Genomic DNA, 24,395 nt, shown 5'->3' with positions numbered 1-24,395 from the left:
TTGCTGCCTGAGGCTGGCTCTGGCCATAGGTGTGGCTGGTGCAGGGAGGTAGCCCCTGGGGGACTGGAATTGATGGGCTGATTCTCCAGCTCCCCTGCCTAGGAAGGATTCTGAGGGATTTCCCCCCGTCATGGTCTCCTGGGTGTCCCATGGCTCATCCACTTGTCAGCACACCACAGAGGGGCTTCCCCTGCCCTGTGATGCTCCAGTTTCATGAGTCATCTCCCGGATAGCCGGCCTGCCTTGGGCAGAGCCGTCTGCTCTGGTGCACAGCAATCCAGCTGGGTTTAATGCTCTGTCGTTGCAGTATTGAAATTCGTGGTTTCTGAACAAGGGGTAGGTTTTCACTTTGCACAGAGCCTGGATGCCAGAACTCAATCCTTGCCACAAGCGCTGCATTTGAGGAAACCCAAACTGGGAGGGACTTCTGTGGATGCAGCCTGTACCCTCTGGGGGAAGGCAGGTGGGCGGCGTGCTGAGGCTGGGGGCCCAGCTCCCGGCCCTGCCCCTCGGGCTCCGTCCACAGCTTCATTCCGCCAACTGGAACTGGCACCTCCTGCGGTGAGCCGTGAGCAGTGACCGAGGCGCCCGCCACGCCCTCAAAGAGCCAGGTGAAGGCAGACAAGTGAACAGACGACTTTAATAAAGTGCAACAAGTGCTCCGCGGCGTGGGCGGCGGGTTGAGGCGGCGCAGGGGGAGGCGCCGGTCCCGGTGCGCAGCGGCCCTGCCCCTCCGGGCGGACGCAGGAGGCAGCGCGCCCCCAGGTTTGGTACAAACACGTTTATTCAGGAAAGGCGGCGCAGGCGGCTCACCAGGCGAAGAGCGGCTTGCTGTCCTCTTTGGAGAGCTCGCACAGGCAGTTGAGCAGCAGCAGCGAGTCGCCCAGGAACTTGGGCGGCACCACGTCGATGACCAGCTTGCGCAGCGCGGCGGGACTGCTGTGCAGCGGGTTGGCTCGCAGGTCGGGCCGCTGCTTGAGGATGCCGTAGGTGTTGATAAGAAACTCGCTGAACACTGGATGCACGTCGCGGTTGTAGCCCAGCTTCTCCAGGCGCGCGGACAGCGTCAGGTAGCGGTGAGTCAGCGCTCGCAGCTTCTGCTCGTCCACTGAGCCGTCCAGGGACTTGATGGACGTCTGCGGGGCGGGGGTGGGAGGGGCGGAGTGGGATATCAGGGCGGGCTCGGGTTTAGACCAGGAAACCGACGCCCAGACCCAATCCTGCACGGCCCTGCCCGGCGCACCTCATCCCCATTTCCCTCCGGCAGACAGTGTTGGGAACCGAAGCCGGGACCTCTGGTGCCTTTCAAGGACCGGCGCCCGGGACTGATCAGGCACGAGGTGGAGACGAAGGACTCCCCGCGCCTTGGACGTGGGCTGCGGACACTCCTGAGGGCCCAGACCCGCCACACCCGCGGACGCCTGTGGTAGAGCAGGAGCCCCTTCCGCATCCCCTTTCTCTTCCCCTCCCCCTTCCCAAGGGTAGCGCGGTCTCGCCCGCGCACCTGCTTGATCTTCTCGGGGATGTTGGACACGGTGAAGCCATAGAGCCGCGTCACACCCGGGAAGACGTAAGCCAGGATGCGGCGATCCAGCTGGAATGCGATCTCGCCCACCACGCGCGCGTCCTTCTCAGCGCCCGCGAAGCTCTGGATCTCTGCGAGAGAGGGGAAGAGGCCGGGTCAGGGCAGCTGACCCTGTAGCACACCAAACCTTTTTAAGGGAACAGATCAGGGGTGGATGCGGTGGCTCACACTTGTAATCACAGCAATTTGGGAGGCGGAGGAGAGAGAATTGGTTGAACTCAGGGTTTCTAAACCAGCCTGGGCCACATGGCAAGACCTCGTCTCTACAACAAATACAAAAATTATTGATAATGGCCATTCTGACTGGAGTTAGGTGGTATCTCAGTGTAGTTTTAATTTGCATCGCCTTGATGACTAGTGAGGTTGAACATATCTTCATGTATCTGTTGGCCGCTCGTATGTCTTCTTTTGAGAAGTGTCTTTTGCCACTTTGTAATGGGGTTGTTTGTTTTTTCTTTTCAGCTTTTGTCAGACATGGAGCTGGTAAATACTTTCTCCTAGTCTGCGGGTTGTCTCCCTGCTCTCTTGGTGGTTTCTTTGGCTTTGCAGAAGCTTGTCAGTTTCATAAGGTCCCACTTGTCTATCTTATCTCTTATGTGCATATCGGGTTTGTTTCAGGAATGGGATGCCAGTTCCAACTTCCATAAGGGTCCTGCATTTTCTAAAGTTATTATGGTTTGAGGTTTTACATTTAGGTCTCTGATCCATTTAGAGTTAATTTTTGTGTTTGGGGATAGAAAGGGGCCCCGTTTGAATCTTCTGCATGTGGTCAGCCAGTTTTCCCAGCACCATTTACTGAATAGGTTCTCCTCTCCCCAGTGGTGGGTGGTGGAGGCTTTGTCGAAGATGAGGGAAACTATGGGTGGGGCAAGGAGGGGAAGGGAGGTGGGATTAACGGTAGTCAATATCTGTTTGGGGACTGGGGGGGCATACCTCATCAACAAGGATACCTGCACAATGCATATTTGTACACCTAACCCTTAACTGTACCCCCACAATTTTAAAATAAAAAATATATTAAAAAAAAAATTAGCCGGGCGTGGTGGGCTGCGGTGGAAGTATCACCTGAGCCCAGCAGGTCGACACACTCACCGCCACTGCACTCCAGCCTGGGTGACAGAGTGAGACTCCAACTCAAACAAAAAAGTGGGGGGCGGGATAGATCCACTGCCCCCAGGGTTACTCTGCCACCAAAAGGTGCGGCTCCTCCCCTCCCCCACTGTCGAGGTAGCTACAAATCTCAAAGAAAATGGGCCAGGCACAGTGGCTCACAACTGTAGTCCCAGTACTTTGGGAGTCCAAGGTGGGAAAATCATTTGAACCCAGATCAAGACCAGTCTAGGCAACATAGTAAGACCTTGTCTCCACAAAATATAAACAAACAAGGCAGGCGTGATGGTGCTCACCTGTAGTCCCAGCTACTTGGGAGGCTAAGGCAGAAGAATCAGCTGAGCCCAGGAGGAGACTGCGGTGAGCCAGAATCGTGCTGCTGCATTCCAGACTGGGAGACAGAGTGAGACTCTGACTCAACAACAACAACAAAAGCCAAGAAAACTGAACTTTTGGACTTTTGGGTACCGAAGGGCAAGACACCTTTTCTCTCCTCACCCTGTTCTTAGAGAGTTTTCCTGGGAAACTTAAGAGAGGCAACTCCTTTCTCCCCCTATGGGGTGAATGTAAACCTTTTAAAGGCTGAGGGAACCTATGGCCTATTCTAGGGGAGGAATGTTTTTCTTGTTCCCTTTTATTCTATTGCATGAATATATCATATTTCTCCATCCATCAACTGATGGACGTTTGAGTTTTTCATTTGGGGGTGTTATGAATAAGGGTGCTATGAACATTCATGTAAAAGCTTTTGTGTGGCTGTGTCGTTTTCAATTCTCTGCACCTAGGGATGGAATTGCTTGGCCATATAGTGGTTATGTTTAACTTTCTTCTTAAGTGGCTGTATCACTTTAACACTCCCATCAGCAGTACATGCTCCAAGTTCTCCACCTTACAGCACATGGTGCCGGCCATTTTTTAAATTAAAGCCCTCCTGGTGGATGGAAAATGGTCTGTCACTGGATTTACTGATGACTAGTGATGTTGAGCATCTCTTTGTGAGCTTATTGGCTATTTATATACTGTATCTTCTTTGGAGAAATATCTATTCAAATGAGTCCTTTACTCATTTTTAATTGGGTTGCTTTTTTTTAATTGTTGAGTTACGAATTCTTAAATATTCTGGATACTAGTACCATATCAAGTGCATGATTTACAAATGTTTTCTTCCTTCTGTAGGTCAACTTTTCACTTCCTTGATTGAAAGAGTGAAATGCCAAAACAGGGTCACCTCGGCCATTGCGGGCAGGCAGCTGGGTGTTGGCTTCAATCTTTGTTGTGTTATAATTACCAATTAGTGATATACTTTAGCAAATAATATTTTATTATGTAATTGACTCTGCTAATTCTATTGCTCTGAAGTAAGTTTAATTAACTCCAATGTTTAAAGTCATCAATGAGTAAAACTAGTAAAACTATAACCTCCCCTAGTAACGGGCATTAGGATTTTATAATTAACATCTTGCTCCAAGGATGAGTTTCTAGCTATCTTGCATGACAAACCATAGGGACACTGAGATAAAAGAAATGAACTGTTATAATGACTCCAGCCCTCCTACAATCTTCCCATGAACAACACACTCCCAGCTAAATGTCTTTCTGTTCCCTAAATCCAAGGATATTCAAAGCTTAACATTTGTGCCTTGAAACTTTTGTTTTAGACCTTGGGCTACTCTCCCTACTTAGGTAATCAACTATCTAGCTGCTGCCTTCATGAATAGCTAATAGCTGTGACAACAGTACTTCCCTCCCTCTCCTCCACCTTGTTACATTCACAAGAATACTCCTGTTTCCAGCCTTGCTAGGAAGCCTTATAAGCACCCAGCTTCAAACATGCAGTGCCAAACACTTCTTCAGTGCTCGGCCCTCTCTTCAATCTTATTTACCTTCTAAATAAACTTTTTCTAACCTAATCCTTGTGCAATTATTTGCATCTTTCACACGGCACCAGATTGCACAACTCCACCCTGGCTCTTTTAACCTAACATTTGAAGACCTCACTGGGATCTATATATATATATATATTAACCTAACATAGATATTGTCCTTTGAAGCACAAACTTTTTTACTTTTGATAAAGTCCAATTTACCTATTTTTCTTTTGCTGCTCATGCTTTTAGTGTCATATCCAGGAATCCATTGCCAAATCCAAGGTCATGAAGATTTAACCCTATGTTTTCTTCTAAGAATTTTATGGCCTCGGCTCTTTTATATATCTCTTAAGTGTTTGGGCCATTTTGAGTTAGTTTTTGTACATAGTATAAAGTAAGAATTCAACTTCACTCTTTTGCATGTGGACATTCACTTGTCCCAGCACCTGTTTTTAAAGACTATTCTGTCTCCATTGAATTGTCATGATACTCCTGTCAAAAACCATGCAATATGGGTTTATTTCTATATTCGGTTCTACTCCATGAGTCTGTATGTCTATTATGGCAGTACCACTCAATCTTGATGGTCATAAGTTTTATAATAAGTTTCAAAACTGGGAAGTGTTAGTCTTTCAATTTCATTCTTCTTTTTCAAGATTGCTTTACCTATTCTGGGTCCCTTGCATTTCCATATGAATTTAAGTTTCAGCTTGTCAATTTCTGCAAAGGAGCCAGCTGGGATTCTATAGATCAATACGATATCTATCAAAACTATTGATTATTGGGCAATATAAAGTCTTCCAATTCATGCTTACAGATATTTTTCTATTTATTTAAGTCTTCTTTAATTTCTTCCAACAATCTTTTGTAGTTTTCAATGTATTTCTTTCCTAGTGCATTTCTCTCACCGGGAATCAAGTTCTTTCCCCCATACCTCCCTTTCTAAATCATAAATTAGGCAGATGAAACATGCTATACCTGAGATGTTCTAGAAGTCATTTCTAGTCCAACCTGGGCCCTCTAAGATCCAGTCACAAACCTATTCTTCAAAGAAAAAAAGTCAATACAATTGATAAACCTCTAGCTAAACTTAGGGAAAAAAAGAAAAGACAAAAATCACCACTATCAGAAATTAGTGGCAATATATTGTCCTTGAGTAAAGAATCTTATGAGTTCTCTCAAATTATTGATACACTAATTAATGAATAACCTTCTGATACTGAAAGGGATATTGATTTGTTTCTGAATCAAAAGTTTTACTGACTGTTTTGCATAGAGACATTTTTAGCCTGTGTGGTGTAATCTGCGTCCAGTGATTGCAACCTCTGTACTGTACCTTCAAATGAAAAAGGTCAACTCCAATGTGAGGAGCCCCTTCCTTCTCCTAAACTTTTCCATAAGAACCCTCCAGCTTATAGCAGACTCTAGAACATGCCCAACTTTGTTGATGTGTCTTCCCAGATTCTCACATTTAGCTTCCAGTAAACCTTTATAAATTATTTCTGCCACAACAGCTTTAATTTTAGTCAATATATCCATAACATGAAAGTTGTAGGGAGTAAAAACATTCCTGAAGGAAAAATTCAAGGCTCAAATAATTTCACTGGTGAGTTTTACCAAACATTAAGGAATAAATACCAATTTAACACAAACTCTTCTAGATAACTGAAGAGGAAGGAGCACTTTCTACCTCTACCTCATTCTTTCAGGCCAACATTAAACCTGATACCAAAAACAAAGAATGACATTACAAGAAAACTACAAAGCAATATCCCTCATAGCACAAATTCTTAACAAAATTTTATCAGATTGAATCTAACAGTACAAAAAAATATAATATATCATGACCAAATGGGGTTCATCTCAGGAATAGACATTTGGTTTGACAAATTCAAAAATCAATCAATGTGACTTATCATAATAATGGATTACAAATGACAACCAAGTGCTAATCTCAGTAGATGCATAAAAGGCATTTGATAAAATCCAACATCTGTTCATGATAAACTAGAAATTGAAGAGAACTTATTCAATCTGATGAAGGGTGCTACAAAAGCCTTAGCTAACATCATACTTAAAGGCGACGGAAAGCTTTCACCCTGAATCAGGAAAAGCTTTTCCTCCTAAATCAGGAAAAGACAAGGATGCCCACCATCACCACTTCTATTCAACATTGTTCTAGAGGGTCTAGTCAGTACAATAAGAGGAAAAAAAAATAAAGAAAAGGCATACAAGTTGGAAATGAAACAATAAACTTATCTTTATTCATAAACAACATAATAGTCCATTTAGAAAATCTTAAATCCACAAAAATACTGCTAGAATAAATAAATGAATTTAGGTTGCAAGCTATAAGGTTGTATTAGTTAGGGTTCTCCATAGAAACACAACCAATACAACCAATAGATTTTGTGTGTGTGTGTGTGTGTGTGTGTGTGTGTGTGTGTGTGTGTGTAAAAAGACCTATACAAGGAATAGCTCACACAGTTATAGAGGCTAAAAAGTACCAAGATCTGCAGTTGGGAAGCTGGAGATTCAGGAGAGTCTATGGTGTAGTTCCTGTGCGAAGGCTAGAAGGCTTGAGAATAAGGAAGAGCCAATGTTTCTGTTCATGTACAAAAGCAGTCAGGCAAAAGGAATTCTTTCTTACTTATAGGAGGGTCAGCCTTTTATTTAAGCCTTCCACTGAGTGGATGAGACCCACCCACATTAGGGGAGGGCAATCTGCTTTATTCAGTCTACCAAGTTAAATGTTAATCTCATACAAAAACACCCTCACAGATACACCCAGAATGTGTGACCAAATATCTGGGTGCCCTTGTGGCCTAGTCAAATTGAGACATAAAATCAACCATCAGAGGGACCAATGTACAAAAATCAACTGTCTTACTATATACTAGAAACAAAGAGGGGGTAGGCGGTGGGGGAAAAATAAAAGAAACTTCTGGTGTCAGAAATTGATATTGATAAGACAGTATGATTTAGTACAGCATCATAAACATAAGCTTCTAAGTGGTAAATTTGACAAAAATGTACAACAAAAATGTACAAGACTTGTACATGGAAAACTATAAAACATTGCAGAGAAAAATTGTTAGAGGCCTAGATAAACAGACATATCCAGTAGTCATCAAAAGATCCAATGTTGTTAAGGTGTCATTGATCTAACTGATCTGTAGACCCAGGAAAATCTCAATATTCCAGTAAGCTTTTTTTTTTGAGTTGGAGTTTCATTCTGTCGCCCAGACTGGAGTGCAATAGTGACCACTCCCGGCCACCACAGCCTCTACCTGCTGGGCTCCAGCTCCGGCGATCCTTCCGCCTCAGCCTTCCGAGAAGCCGGAATTACAGGCACGCACTACCATGCCCAGCTAGTTTTTGCTTTATTGTAGAGATGAGGTCTCGCCAAGTTGCCCAGGCAGGTCTCGAAGCCGCGGGCTCAGGCAATCCACTCACCTCAGCCTCCCAAAGGCACGGGATTACAGGCTGAGCCACGGAGCCCGGCTTCCAGCAAGCTTTCTTGTAGAAATAAACAAGTTGATTCACAAATTTTAATGGAAATACAAAGGACCTAAAATAGCCAGAAAAACTTTGAAAAAGAAGGACAAAGTTGGATAGCTTAAACTACCTGATTTATATAGTAATTTAAAGATTACAGTCATTCAATACAGTGTGTACCAAAATCAATATAGACAGATAAGTAAATAGAACCATAAGGAAAATCCAGAAATAGCCTCATACACAGATGGATAATTGATTTTTGACAAAGGTGCCAAGGCAATTCCATGGGGAAAGGATAACCTTTTCAAGCACAGGTGCTGGAAGAAGTGGATATCTACATGCAAACCTCACACCATATATAAAAATTAACTTGGAATTTATCAGAGGCCTACACCTAAAACTTAAAACTATAAAAGAACACATAGGAGAGGATCTTTCTGACCTCAGGTTTGGCAAAGATTTCTTTTTTTTTTTGAGTTGGAGTCTCACTCTGTCACCCAGACTGGAGTGCAGTGGCACGCTCGTGGCCCCCGCAGCCTCGACCTGCTGGGCTCCAGCGATCCTTCCACTCAGCCTTCCAAGTAACTGGAACTACAGGCGCGTGCTACCACGCCCGGCTAATTTTTGATTTATTGTAGAGATGAGGTCTTGCCAAGTTGCCCAGGCGAGTCTCGAACCCGTGGGCTCAGGCAATCCACTCACCTCAGCCTCCCAAAGCGTGGGATTACAGGCTGAGCCACCGAGCCCGGCTAAGATTTCTTACACTGAACACAAATACATGAAATAAAAAATTTTTAAAAATCAATACACTGGACTTCATCAAATTGAACAGTTTTGTTCATCAAAAAACATTATTATGAAAATGGAGCACTCCAGCCTGGGCGACAGAGTGAGACTCTGACTCTAAATAAATAAATAAGAGGTATACTGAAGTACAAAAAAGAAAGAAAGAAAGAAAGAAAGAAAGAAAGAAAGAAAGAAAGAAAGAAAGAAAGAAAGAAAGAAAGAAAAGAAAGAGAGAAAGAAAGAAAAAGAAAAGAAAGAAAGAAAAAGAAAGAAAGAAAGAAAGAGAAAGAAAAGAAAGAAAGAAAGAAAGAAAGAAAGAAAGAAAGAAAGAAAGAAGAAAGAGAGAAAGAAAAGAAAGAAAAAAGAAAGTGGAAAAGCCACAGACTGGGAGATCATATCTGCAGTATGTATGCCCAAAAAAGGGCTTGTATCCGGAATACATAAAGAAGTCACAACTCCACAAGAGGAAGATAAGCAACCCATTTTTTTTTTAAAGAGCAAAATGTTAGGACAGATGCAGTCCTGGACCCCAGTCTCCCCGCCTGGCTCTCCTCCCTCTGTATCGCTACATTGAGAACCTGGGCCAAATGTGGCACCCAGATGCACCTTCCCCCACAACTACCTGCCTGCACCCTAGGGCCAACCCAGGGGCCTCCCCTGTACCCTGACATACCGTTAAGGTAGTAGCTCCTCCTGGTCCTGTCCCCAGTGGGTAGGCTGCTCTCTGAGAAGCACACCTTCTTAGGCCGGACCGTCTCCCTAGGCTCCAGCAGGCTCTTGTCCACCAGTGAGTCCTGCAAGGGGCTCGGGAGTGGGGACAATTTCCTGTCGGCACCTCGGGGGGTGCGCAGCTCTGGGGAGCTGAGGAAGGCCTTGAAGGGTACCTGGGAAGGGGTTGCGCAGCCTGGGGAGGTGTCATCCTCGCTGGAGAGGGGGGCGTGTGAGCACAGCAAGTCTTCCAGGGAGGACGTCTGCAGCTGTGAGGGTGTGTCATGGACATTGGTGAACCTTCCGAAATCTGAAACTGGGGTGGGGAAGAAAAGAAAGAGAAGTCACAAGCTGATGCTCCTAAAACATCCCCGGGAAATGTAGAGAATTCATTAATGAACCCTCATGTACCTACTCTAAGCTCTGACACCTGCTGGCATTTCCCAGAGCCCTCCTTCTTCTCCCCTGGCCTCAAGTGAGGGAGGAGGTGCTGGGCACAGTGAAAGGACTGTGGGCGCCTGCTCTGCCTGGGAGAGCACTCACCTCTGTTTGTGGGCACAGTAAGAGAGCATGCCTCCATGTGCTTCCTCCCACTGCAGAATGATTTCACTATGCTTTTTAAAAATTACATAAATGCTATCATCCTACACATTTTATTCTGAAACATAGTTTTTTGCTGCAGCATTACCTTTTTGAGATTTATCCAGGTTGAATCATTTGGAAGCTACTTGGCTCCAGTCAGCGTTTCCTGGCCCATGTGTGCACATGAGCACACACACATATATATTCTATTCATTGCCTTATTGATGGACATGGGCTGTTCCCAGGTTTTACTGTAAAGCGAAGCTGTGACCAACCTCCTTGTTCAGTGACCATCCTCTGTGGGCTGCAGCTGAACTCAAGCATGTTCAACTCTTTGCTTACCACATCATAACCAACAGATCCTGATCCCAAACCTTCACCAGAACTTGGCATTCCCAGACCAAGCTGATGAGTTCATGTGGCATTTCCCTAATCCCAGGTCATATTTAAATTATCTATTCTTTTACGGTTTATGAATTTCTTTTCTATCCCATGTCATGAGTTTATTCTCTTAGTAATAAAACAAACACATATTTGAGAAACCATGTTTAAAGCCGTATCAAAAAATTATAACTTAAAATGTGCTTACAAAGGAACCAACTAGTCTAGTCCAACTAGTCTTCTAAGAAAAAACAATGTTCAATAAAGAAAAGTCACCAGTATGTGTCCTGCTTCTTGTCCATGTGGAAGGCTGGTTAGTCCTTGAGGGCTTCACAGCTTTCCACCCCAGATGCTTTCTAAATTACAAAGACTATTATTTATATCAAATGTCTAAATTCTAAAACAAAACAAAACAAAAAACCCTAAGAATATCATACATACATACAACTGTGTGTTAATTAAACATTTAAATAAAAGGAGATATCTTCTGAGAAATTACTTTTAAATGACTCAATAAGAAGTAGAAAACCTGGTTGGATGTGGTGGCTCATGCCTGTAATCCCAGCACTTTGGAAGGTCAAGTCAGGAGGATTGCTTGAGCCCAGGTGTTCAAGACCAGCCTGGGTAACAAAGTGAGACTTTGACTCAAAAAAAAAAGTAGAAAACCTAAATGAATCAATAAACAAGAAAAATCTAAAAGTTAAAAAATAATTATTCCCCCAAAGACTGTAGGCCTAGGTGGTCTGTGAGTGAATTCTGTCAAGTTCCCAAACAATTCACAATTCCTACATCATCTAAACAAGGTTGGAACACTAAATAAAAGTAAAAGATGCTCAGCTAAGGTTCAAAATTTGTCAAACTCTGATAGCAAATTCCTACAAAGATAACCCCCAGAAAGAAAACTGTTGCCCAGGCCCATGTAGGAACAGAGTCCAGAAATAATCACACAAAACCTCAACCAAACACAGGTCAGCAGCAGACCAAAGGAGGCAGATTTGCTGCCAGACTGGCTGCTACCCCTGGAACGAGAGATCCTAGGAAGAAGTTGAGGGCACCTCCACCAACACAGAAAAGGGGTCATAAAAACTAAACAAAAGGAGCCATCTCTCACTTTTTTTGTTATTCTTAAAAAATAACAACTAAAAGGGCTCTTCCTCAGTGCCCAGGCTGTGCACCCCCCCACCCCACCCCACCCCTGGTAGATGGGGCCGCTGTCACTCCCCATAGCCTGCCAGGAAGCCCATGGTATGGGTTGAAACCCTCTTCCACTTTCCCTGGAAGAGGAACATAGAAGTCAAGGTCAGAGCCACAGTTCTGAGTTTAAAGACAAAGACAGAAATAAGAAGCAATTCATTCAGAATGACAATTTATAATTAATACGACTATAGACATAGGAAACGTAAGAGAATGAATTGGAACACTTAGCAGAATAAAAACAGCCCAGTGAAATGGCTGGATGTGGGAATGAACATTTATAAGTCAACAGTTTTCCTACATAACAGTGCTGATTACTCTGAAGACACAATGGAAAAAGAATGTTCTTCAGTAATTGCAACAAATAACAAAGCACTCAAGGAATGTAAGTTACTAACTGATAGACTTAGAAAATGTGAAAGGTATATATGAGAAATAGCTAACAAGACTTAAGAGTTAGAATAGCCTAATATAACTAACATATAAAATCATGCTAAGGATATGTTAAAGAATAAAAAGAATACCATAGAAAGAATACCATACCAAGAATACATAGAAAAATGTATTTTTAAAAATGTAGCCCTGTGTTCTGAACCAGTGATTCTATTTTTAGAAAAATAAATCCAAAGGAAAACCCTATATATTAAAAAGCAATCAAACAAACTTTGTACTGTTGTTGACCTCAGGAGGAAAAAGAACTTTAATTTCAAACATGAGAAGAGTTCATTACATTGTGGTTCATTTGAATCTGCAAAATCGCCCAGCCATTTAAAACATATTTATAACAACACAGGGATGATCTTAGATCATGATGTCATAGGGAAAGAGTGACCAAGCACTGCACACAGAGAATACTGACAACAATTTAAAATCATGACATTCCATTCCACCAACAACACTAATGGTCGACTAGACAGCTGGAGGACCCAGCAGCTAACAACGTGGGCTATACTTTCAGGTGATGCAACAGCTCCCAGGTGGAGACATCTAGTGGCATCGCAGTCGTGCCTTAGGGACCAAGATGGCGCCGTAGGAAACAAGAAATGGAGCAGCTGAGGCAGGGAGCAAGGAGATGGCTCCCTCTGGTCCTTCTGCATCACTCACTCATAAATCCTCAAGGGAAACGGCCCCAAGAAGACCCAAAGGCTTCACAGGGACAGATGTGGACTTTTGTGATGTTGGGAAGATGCCTGCTCAGTGCCCTCCTCTTCCATTGGTGAGGCCTAGAGGCATTTGGGAGTGCATTTGGCAGTCTATATCAACATTTCAAATGCACTTGGATTCTGGCCCAAGGAACCCACATTTAGGATTTCCCCTGCATAGCGTCGCAGAGTACGCATGCAGGCCAACCTCGGCAACACCAGGTGTGTCAGCAGGAGTGGGAAGTGGTGCTACCTGCTGTGATGTCCCAGCTGAAGGAGCCCAACATGCTGGGCAGTTCTGCAGAAGAGGACTGATGAAAATGACAGTGAGATGAATGGCTATGGGAAAGTCAAATTGTGGAGCAGCACAACCAGAAAGATACACAGATGGACACACGTATCTCCATCATGTTTCCAGAGAGGATCTGAGAAAATGTTAATCACACTGCCCTTGGGGAGCAGGGCCATGGGCTGAGCCCTAAATGTTATATCCAGTGCAGCATTTATAAGTTTGCCATGAGTACATGTTGTTGACTAAGTAAGAAAAACAGATTTTTAAAGCACGCATCCTGTTTTGAACACAGACTCTTAGGACTCTTGGAAACATACGAACCACTGCTGTGTGGTGGTTCCATTCTGTTTATAAATTTCAACTTTCTTGCAAGCACTCTAGACTGATATTCAAACTTGTGGGGTAAATGCAGGACATATGCCCTGCTCCCTCCTTCCCTTGCTGATGACTGTTTCTTGACTGGGAGAACGGCCCCTGGCCAAAGCTGTTTGTGTCCAGTCGAAATGCCCTTGAAGATATGCACATGCTGAGGGCTAAGGCCTGAACACAGAGTCCCCGAGCCCTGGGCATGCTCCCAAGCACACTCTCGGGTCAGAGCATCACAGGTGCTCCCAAGCACCACCACTAAAGTGATAGAGTTTGGAGGATAGCTCTGTCCACACACACATCCATTGTCCAACACACCTGGCCAGAGGCCCAAAGCTAGTATGGACCCACAGTGGGCCTGGCCCATGTCCTGTTGCTGGGTTCCAAGGCTGCCAGTGGAAGGCATAGTGGCCTCAAGCTGGGGCTCTTCCTGAGACCCATGTTCAGTAAGTCCTGGGCTTCCTGAGGTGACCCAAGAGCGGGGGACACTGGCCACACTTGTGGAGATCCAGCCCTGACTCTGGACAGTTCTGCAGAAGAGTGATGGAGTGACAGTGAGATAGATGGTCAACAGGAAAGCCAAATTGCAGAGCAGCACAGCCAGAAACATACACAGATGTACAGATGTACACATTTCTAGAGAGAAACCTGAAAAAATACTGATCATGCTGCCCTTGGGGAGAGGGGCCAGGGGACAAGGGTCTCTCCAGGGTCCACATGGCCTGAGTGAGGGTCTACACCTCTCCTCACAAGGGAGGCCCTAATGCTCTCTCCACAGCTTATCGCATGGTCAGTTTTGAGCCCTGACGTCCAGTCCAAGGCTGACTGAATCCTTGGATAGGGGGCAGGTGTAGTGGCTCATGCCTGTAGTCCCAGCTACTTGGGAGGCTGAGGAGGAAGGATTGCTTGAGTCTAGGAGGTAGAGGCTGCAGTAACCTATGACTGCACCACTGTACTCCAGCCTGAGCAACAGAATGAGACTCTGTCTCAAAAAAATAAATAAATAAATCTTGGGAGGAAGGACAATGATGCAGCATAGAACACACGAATTTTGACAGCTGTCACATGCCAACAAGACTCGGAACAAGGCCACAACACACCAGCCTATGGTCGCCATGAAGAAGACTTGGCACATGACCCAACCCATGATGTGCCAGTCCTCAGCAAACACCTGTGGCAAGCATGGAGAGCTCAGTGGCTGCTGGTGGGGACACAGAACCCAGAGCCTCCCACGGTTGGGCTCTGAGGACATCAGGCTCTACAGCCGTGGGCAGCGACACTGTCTCCACCCTCCTGGCAAGGCACTCTCCTCCTGCCAACGTCCTCGCCAAGGTCTCTTGGACACTGAAGACTTTGGAATGCTGCAATGCACCCCTCGCACCCAGGATGTGCTCACTATCAGGTTTTGGGCCCACGTGCTCGGTGCAGGGACCTGCCTACTGACCACGGAAGCCTCCCTGCATGCTGCGCCTGCCCAGAGGGATACACATCTGAGGGTGAAGGCAGGCATCCTAGGTGGACTCTGGGAAGTGATCACACTGAGTACAGGACCTGGAGCATCCCCTCAGTGGGCAGCTAGCTAGACCTCCAGGTGTGGCTAGCTCTTGCATATAGTGGGTTTCTGGGCACTGGCAAGGTTACCTGTTCCATCATCAAGGACTGGGCAGGTTGGTCATGTCCTGTCCCCTCCTTGGCAGTCCAAGCAGTGCTGGAGTAGGGCTCCATCCACTGTCCCAGCAAAGGTCAGGGTCACACCCACCAACCATTCCCCAAATCCCATGTGTGAAAGGTTTCCAAAAACCTTTTTTTAAAAAAAAGCTGCAACTTTTGCAGAAAGTGATCAAATTCTATTTTTTTCTGTAAAGTGCCACAGAAAACTGGAGTCAAAACCATGTGGTGAATGGGTCATGACCCACACTCTCTCCCTTCCAAAACAAGTGTCTCACCCACACCTCAACCACCTTGAGACGCTCCCACTAGAGTGGGCACTTCCCCCTTGGCACTAGGCTTGCTTTGGCCCATGGCGTGTGAGTGGAGGGGACACAAGAGGCATGAAGCGTATGCGGCTGGTACATGGTCACTGCCCGCTGCCTGAGGAGAGACACATGCAGCCAGGCAAACTGCTTCAGCCAAGCCTAGCCTGGGGAGCTGACCTGGTAACCGAGGCCATGAGACTGCATACTTTCTTTTTTTACCCCTGTGGGACACTTCCCTGACTGTGGCTGATAGGTCCCCGCTCAAGTGACCCACTCACCACTCAACTTTCCAGGTGTGGACTTCGTGACCCAGAGAGGAGAAGGGCCTTACTTGAGGACACACAGCAGAATGAGCAACTTGGTCTTGATTAACCCAGACCTGAGGTTGCAGAAGGTGCCCATGACCACTGGCATCAGCAAGATGGGTCCTGTTGTCCTGAGCTGACAGTCTCACCTCCCACTTGAGGGGAGCAGGCCCCCATGACCCCGTCAGCCAGGCTGGACCTCACTTCCACTTGAGGGGTATGGGACCCTGTAACCCTGTCAGTCAGGCTGGACCCTACTGGGCCTCACCTCCACTCCTGGAGAGCAGGCCCCTGTGACCCCATCAGCCAAGCTGGACCCTGCTAGGCCTCACCTCCATTCACAGGTGAGCAGACCTCAGGGTAGGCCGATGCCTTGGGGAAGAGCAGGTCGCGGCTTGCGCGGCTATAGCCATCCTGACAACTCTCACTGAGCAGCCTCTTCAGCATCTGGTTCTCCTTCATGAGGCGCACCTGCTTCTTGAGGTCTGCATTCTCGCTCATGAGCCTGTTCATCAGCTCGCTCCCCTCAGCCATGGCAAGTCCTCAATGCTCAGCCTGCCCCATGGAGATGGAAACCCATAGCTGGATTCTACACAAACAGCCCAGGCTACAGAGCTCTGCATGCCTGGCCTTCTGAGGCCTTGTGATGTCGCTGCCCTTAAAGAGGCAGTACCACCCTCCCACTGGCACTCTCCCAACCTCCACCCCACCTCACCCCACAAATGTCTCCCAGTCCAACATCTAAAGCAGACTCAGCCCCAGCCTGCAGCAGAGAACCCTAGGCCCACAAAGCACCCAGGCAAACACCTCTCATATTGTGAGAGGAACCCATGAGCCCAGCGAGAACACAGAGAGGGTAGATGTAAGGACAGAGTGGATTCAGACGGGGCATCTGAGCAGCTCACAGGGGGTGGCCCTGGCAGTGGGAACAGCATGTGCCAGGTTCCTGAGACTGGACTGTGTGATTGTGATTGAGCAAAAGGGGGTCACTGCCCCATGTGCTAGAAGCCAATACTATGACACTGGGATTTTTAAAGAAAAGCTTTGTATTGCAAGTTGACTCGTAAGTCCAGCTCTAATCTGTCTCCTCGTGCTGGCTTCAATGCAGTAATTTTATTAGAAATGATTCAGGTGGTAGATTCTGGGATTCGCTGGTCACTGGTAGAAGGAAAGTGGTGTCTAGAACGTCAACAGGCATGCACACTTCTTTCTTCATGCTTCTTCATGTGTCCCACATGCACAATTCAGTGGGAGTTAGGATGAAACATGCAGTGGAAATTTGGGCTGTGACCTCAGCAAGCTCATTCTATGCAGACTCCCGTTAGTCATGTTGGTTCCAACAGATTTCGGCCAGTGTTTCAGCATTTTGGCATTGTAAGAAACAAAATGGTGATTCATTTTCGAAATGATTTGTTACTACACTTCCTGGTTCTTCCTTTTCTTAGTGGGCTTTTTCTTTTGGCGGACTTCCTTTGGTGGGCATTGAGACCCGATCAGAATTCAAAAACATGTATTTTACCTTATTTGTGTAGAAACTGCTTGGGTTTTACCTTATTTGTACAAAATTGTTGCTTAGGCAATGTCTGGAAAAGTAATGTAACCTCTGAAGTACTCAGCCAATGGGGAACCAGGGGAGAGAATTGTACTTTAGAGGCATAAATACACTGACTATAACTACCTCAGTGTACCTGCTCACCTGAGAGGCACCCGGTTTTGCAAGAACAAGATTAAAAAAGCTACTTCACTTTCCCAGTCTCTGAGTCTCTGTGTCATGCTTGAATGATGAAACTGAGGAAGGACAATATGATTCCGTCTCCCACCACTACGGGGGCTCATCAGCTATGGGGGCTCATTGTAGGAAGACCTACAACTGTGGAACCAGGATTGGAGGGAGAAATGCATCCCACCCAGTTTTAGGTGACTCACTCTGGTGGGGCAATCCTGGTTCTTGCTGCTCTGCAGATAAACCTGAGACCATTATCTGAGACTCAGAGGATGAGATGCTGAACAGGCAGGCACCACCCGCGGAAACCCAGTAACCTTGTGCATGAGTCAAGGTAGGAAAATTGGACTATAAGTACTGCCTTGGCGATCAGGGAAATTCTCAGAGGTTGAGTGTGTGTGGCTGTGACGTATCTCAAGATATGAAGCAAATCCTAATGCTTGCAAGAAACCTCCAGTATGCAGGGCCGTGGGGGGGTTGAGCACTTTAGGTAGGAGAAACTCAGAGTCCTAACGTTTCCAAGAAACCTCCAATAAGGAGGTTTGAACACTTTGGGAAAAACTCAGAATCCTAATGCTTGCTAAAAACCTCAGTATGGGGATTGAGCACTTTAGGTGGAACTCAGAGACTACACAGCTCACCTGGTAACCAAGAAGCAGTCTAGGCCTAGGAAGGGAGGTCAAGAGGACCCCCTTAAAATTTCCTGGATAGTCAGTTGGGGTGAATGTTAAAGAACAGGAAAAATGATTCCAAAACTAAAGGAAAGTGAAAGAAGAAAATAATTAAACTTTATATAAACTAAGGAACCAATTCACCAGTCCTCAGTGTTTTGGCTGAAATTTGGTTCCAATGAGGACTGACTTTGTCAAACTTTGGTAATCTGTGTAAACCATAAGATCTTTGTTTCATCTGAAGAAAGGGATTATGCCCTTTGTTGGCTTCCAGGAACCCTTCCTATGTTTCCCCTTTGAACAAACCTCTAGAAGAGAAAAAGAAACCTTGGGATCCGCTTTCCTGTATCGCTCCACTATAACCTCCAAGAAGACCAGGAATCTGGGGGTTCGGGGGTGGGGCAACAGGAGATGCAGATCTATCAGAAACTCAAAAACTGAGACTCCACAAGCCCTAAATCCCTGTATCCTAATTTGAAAAGAGAATTGGAACAATGCAAAAGGGATATAAAAAAAATTCCCTTTTCCCCCTGAAGGTCCAGATAAAGATTCAAAATTGTTCCTGCTAAGGGAGGTTCCCTTGGTAGTACACTTAGTAGTACAGAAGTAAGAAATTTCAAAAAAAAAAATCATTATTAAATAATCCTTTAGGATTAGCTGATCAAGTTGACCAGTTTCTTGGACCTAAAGTATATATACCTGGGTAGAAGTGATGTCTGTTTTAAACATTCTATTCACTGGTGAAAAGGGGGAATGATTCAAAGGGCTGCTATGTCTATCTGGGAACAGGAACATACCCCAGGGCCAAGAGTACAACCAGCCAAACAGAAATGTCCAATCACAGACCCCAGATGGGATAACAACAACTCAGGAGATAGAGTTAAAATGCAAGATTTAAAAGAATTAATGATTAAAGGGATCAGAGAGTCAGCCCTAAGATCCCATAATGTCTCGACGGCCTTTAAAATCTAGCAAGAGGAGGAAACTCCAGTGGCCCTTTTACAATGACTTAGAGATCAAATGAAAAAGTATTCAGGGTTAAACTCAGAAAACCTTGTAGGACAGGGCCTTTTAAAGGTTAATTTTGTTACCAAAAGTTGGCCAGACACTGCAAGAAAGTTACAAAAGCTGGAGGGATGGAATGAAAGATCTACTGAGAAATTGTTAAAAGAAGCACAAAAGATGTTTGTTAAAAGAGATGAGAAAAAACAAAAACAAAAAGCTAAAATCATGGTAAGCACTGTAGAAAGGGCAGTGGTGGGGGGGATGAGAAACCCACTTGGGCAAAACCTGGGTATCAAAAGGAGCAAACTAAAGGGAGGTTTAATCCAAAAGGAACTATAAAAAGGGAATTTAATCAAAAGGGAGCTGAATTTTATCATTGTAAAAAAAAAACAAAACAAAACCCAGAGCATTTCAAGATTGTCCTGAATTGAAGGAAAAAAAAAGTCTCCCTTATGGCACTAGATGCAAAATATGGAGGTCAGGGGTTCCCCTTTATCAAACCCCACCAGGACCCTTTGATTCTTCATTGATATTGGGGCAGCTTGCTCCTCCCTAATCTTCTAACCCCAAAATGTTCAATTTTCACCAGAAAAGTGTCTAGTCTCTGGAGTAAAAGGAGAAGGACTTCAGGTTCCTATATCTGAACCCATGATTATAAAAACTGAAACTGAGGCAATGGCAGGATCATTTGTCCCAGAAGAAGAAATAAATCTCCTAGGCAAAGACCTAATTGTCCAGATGGGCCTTAATGTAGGGATAAAACAGGGTCAACTTAAGGTCCAAATGGCACATCTCACAGAGGAAAAACAACAACAACAAAAAAAACAACAAATTAGCCCTAAATTTTGGATGAGAGAAGGAAACAGAAAAGATGAAAGAGGGGCTGCTCAAACAAGGAGGGGAAGTGGATCCTCCCTGATGGAAGAGAGATGGTTAACAAACCAATTATCGGGAAATTAATGACTATATTGCATAAGGAAAGCTATTGGTGAACTCAAGCTATATGTAACACACTCTTAAAAACCTATGGATGTGTAGGTATTTATACTATTGCTAAACAAATTTGTGAAGGATGTATAATTTGTCAGAAAATAAATAAAAGCATAATCAGGGGGTCATTAAAAAGGGGAAAACCTCCTGGATGAAGACCCTTCCAAAGTATACAAATTGATTTCACTGAAATGTCCAAGGTTGGAAAACTTAAGTACCTATTAGTAATTGTTAATCATCTTACTGGGTGGATGGAGGCATACTCAACAACAGTTACAACAGAATCTGTAATAAAAATACTTTTGGGGGGCCACTGCCTTGCTAAAGTCTGGTGTGGCCATGTACTCTTTGAGCCATGGCTGTCACCATGCTTCCTCGCTTTGGTCCCCCTCCCCACCTTGAGGAGATGAATCTTCTTTCTTCCTTCTCTTTCTCTAACTTACTTTTAAATAAACTTTTCTTTCTTAACCTTTTTGTGTGTCACAATTCTTTGCAAATTACTCGGATCTCTGATTCCCAGCAAGCACCTCCGGTTTCCCAGCCCCGGCAGTGCTGCATGCCTCCCGCCTCGTCTCTCGACCCTCACCTGGTTCATCCGTACCCTAACATTTTTGGCGGTCCCACTGAGAATCTGTGTTTCTTATTTCCTAACTGGTGACCCTCTGTGGACTGTGTTGGAACCTGGTGGCAATTGAAGGCTCTGGCTGAGGCTCCACTTCAGTGTGCTGAAAGGCTCCAGGGAAAGATATCAAACCGCTGTGGCCCGACTGGGTGAGGGTCTAAGGTTAACTCTTTGCTTCCTTCTAGCCAAGATTTCTGAGTTTCCACATGGACCGAGCTGGATCTCGGAGAACAACTGATGGTCTTAGGGCTACTCCCTAAGGAGGCAAGAAGGTCCCTGAAGGAAAGTTCGGACCGCCAGCACCCATAAGGGTGGGAGACAAAGTGCTTGGTTTTCTTTACTCCTTTCCTCTCTGGCTGGTGAAGTAACTCCATGAAGGACCTTGAAACTCTAACAGCTATGGTACACCTTTCTGCGCTTTTGGTGAGTCATCCCCTTTTTTTTCATCCACACACACATATTTGAATGCACGCTCTTGGACCGCCCTTTGTTTGGATGACTTTCTGGGTCTCTCGGGTTTCCGGTTCCATCTTGGGAGACTCCTAGGGTCGGGGACCTAGTTGCTCAAAATCCTGGTACCAGGCCTTCCAAGACATGGTGGAGCATGCATCTGGCAAGCTCCAGTGGGCACACGGACAGGAGGATGCTCTCTCCCTGCTGACTCACATCCTCTGTGCTGATTCCTTTTAACCTGTTGGGGATGCGCAGCAGGGGATCTGGATGGGATAAGGCCCAGAAAACATCCATGATACCAAGAGCCCATTCCAATAGTACCCCTGTTTCCTTTTGCGTGCTCTTGGCCATCTGTTTGGATGACTTTATGGGTCTTTTATAAGGCCCAGAAACATCCCAGAAACCAAGAGCCCATCCCAACTGTCCTTTTACTACAATACTGCTTTGCAGCCCCGGTACCGGCTCCGGCCCACCTTGCCCCAGCTGACTGTTTCATCTAGTGGACAAGTACGGGAAATTCCACAATATAAGCTGAGGAATAACAAAATCTGGCCAAAAAGTAGCTCCCTAGCTCCTGACACCCTTTTGCAGCTTGAATTGTACTTAAAGAAAAAGGACAAATACCTTATATTCAGGCCTTTTTTGAGTTAGCCTGCCACCCAGATATTCGTTCTTCCTGTCACATTTTTGTGTTGGCTCCCCAGACCCCATTGCCCATAGGCTCACCAGTATTACAACTCCAATTCCTGCTTTCCAACTATCAACTCGAAGTCTGACCCAGCTGGTTTAACTACTCCTGTTTCTTGTAATCTGCTCTGTCAGTTTCTCTTTCTTCTTGCCCTCCACCTTTATCTGGGAAGGAAGGGCTGGTATCTACGGCCGTGGCACCTAACCCTGACCTTCAGTCTTTCTCTTTTACCTTCGGAGAAAGGGCAGGTGCCAAAGGCCATGGCACCTGACCCCAGACTCCAGTCTTTCTCTTTTATCTTTAGAGGAGGGGCCAACTTCTCACCCCCTCCCCACTGCTTAATAACCTCCTGGTGGCAGCCCTACTAGCTGCAACAAATCACTATCCCCACATGTTCTTGGAAAGCCCATTCAAGTTTCCACATGGCTTAATAGGTCTCTTCTCAAGGGGGTGGCTAGGACAAAAGGATATTAAAATTATTCTTTGTTGTTTTCTTATGATAAATTTCTCTCAAGTTATATCTAAACTGGGACTATATCAACCTTCTTCCCAGACGAAAGTAAAGGGATCATATAAATTAATCCTGTTAGCTAACTACAAAAAAGGTGTTATTAAGCAGGTTAACTATGACAAAATAAAAGAGGTTTTTTAAAGACCAGATAAAAATCCAGCAGTGTTTCTAAGTCGCTTCTCTGAGACATTGCAGCAGTTTATTAATATTGATTTAAACTCTCCGGAGGGACAAGCTCTTTTGGCTATGTCTTTTATCTCCCAGTCAGCACCGGATATTAGGTACAAACTCCAAAAGTGAGAGAAGGGCCCACAAACCCCTCAACTAGAACTATTGGACATGGCCTTTAAAGTCTTTAACAACCAAAAGGAGGAAAGAATGCAGGACCACAAACATAGGCGGGAAGCATTTCAGCTTTTATCTACCGCTTTAGCAAAAAGAGCCACCACTGATATTCTTCCACCCCAGTCAGTCAATTGCAGAAAGGATACACAGCCCCCTTCCCAGGTTTGTTTCCCAGGTTTGTTTCCGATGCCGTCAAAGTCTGGGCCAAAGACTGTCAAGCCCCACCAATGGCAAAACTCTGTCCCAAATGCAAACAGCATGGACATTGGACTCATGATTGCCTCATTCACCCCGATGGAGGAGAGCACATGGCCCAGAGGCTTGCTGCAAATAAGGGACACCAGGCATCTCTCATGATCTTGGAAGGAGATCTCTTGGGCTTGCTCCAGTTGGATTGACTCACCCCTGGCTTGGTAGCCCCAATGTCTTTGGAACAAACTATTAAACCAACCAAACCTAGGGTGGAAATATCAGTAGCTGGCAGAGTTGTATCATTCATTATTGGTACAAGGGTTATATGCTCAGCTCTACTTGAATTTCCTGGTCCACTCCTTCCTTCACCCCTTTCAGTTGTGGGGGTGCAGGGCATTATATCCAGGCCCCTCACTATGCCGTTACTTCCACATGTTCTGGGAGATAAAATATTTCAACACTCCTTCCTTGTTATGCCAACGTGTCCAGCTCCATTATCGGGAAGGGACATTATGACAAAAATTGGAACTCATATTATTCTTTACCCTGAGCCATCCCCACTATGCTTTTTGGGTGCCTTTTGTTTAGCTTTGGATTCCCCTAATAGTTCTACGTTGGATCCTATCCAAGCCCTTCCACTGCATATAAACTTATTGCTTTGGTTAGAGCTCTGAGGTTAGGAAAAATGTAAAAAAGGTTGTTGGTATGAGGTATGTTTTTGGTAAAAAAGAAAAGAGAAATAATTTTGTATAGGAAAGAATCAAGCATGTCGAAAAATGATATAAGTATGTCGATCATGGTAGGTGAAAGTTAGTGAAAAAAAGTGAAAGAAATTCTGTAAACACTCAAGGCTACAAAAAAGGTTCTATAAATTTATCATTAATATCAAGTACACTAATGCTAGGCCAATATGCTACTCAAAGGCCAGAACATGAGCCTCTTGATTAACAATCTCCAAAAGAATTTTCTTATTTAAACAACAGAGGGGGAAAGAAAGAGACAAAATTCAATTAGCCCTCCCCCACTGTCTTTGTTACAAAAAAAGCAAGGTTCCCCCCCCCCCAAAATCTTTGGACTATCACTTTGGCTAAAAAGTAACTTTTGCAATAACTATTGTGATTTTGTGTTGTAACATTATATTTTTAAAAACTTTAATACTTAAACTCTTAAAGTTCTCAATCAGTCTCTCTAGGGTAAGATAAGAAGCAAGCTCCAGGAACCACACCTGCCCCACACCCTCCTCTGAATTCCCTGCAGACCAGGTACAAGGATTACTATCCAACATAGAATGAATGGCAAAATAGCCTGGGCTTCATCTTCTAGCATATCAGTCATTGTGAAAGTATATCAGACCTATTACAAAAAACAAAAGAAAGCATTTTCTCTTGCCAATGTTTAC

General features: G+C 45.0%; 1 protein-coding gene across 1 annotated transcript; it reads right to left on the bottom strand.

Annotated features, from left to right (window-relative positions):
- Nucleotides 1-628: 628 nt before the first annotated feature.
- On the bottom strand, nucleotides 629-16,330 carry SPATC1L (spermatogenesis and centriole associated 1 like). Its single transcript, XM_008055540.1, has 4 exons — nucleotides 16,129-16,330; nucleotides 9,524-9,874; nucleotides 1,505-1,656; nucleotides 629-1,136 (listed from the first exon to the last, which is right to left on the bottom strand). The coding sequence occupies exons 1-4, from the start codon at nucleotides 16,328-16,330 to the stop codon at nucleotides 810-812; spliced, it is 1,032 nt and encodes a 343-aa protein (XP_008053731.1). The 3' UTR covers nucleotides 629-809.
- Nucleotides 16,331-24,395: the final 8,065 nt, after the last annotated feature.

This window comes from Carlito syrichta, unplaced genomic scaffold (assembly GCF_000164805.1).
Source record: "Carlito syrichta isolate Samal-C Ts95f unplaced genomic scaffold, Tarsius_syrichta-2.0.1 Scaffold301878, whole genome shotgun sequence".
Lineage (NCBI taxonomy): Eukaryota > Metazoa > Chordata > Mammalia > Primates > Tarsiidae > Carlito > Carlito syrichta.
The sequence above is the reverse complement of the archived record's forward strand: the minus strand, read 5'-3'. Positions and strand labels throughout refer to the sequence as shown.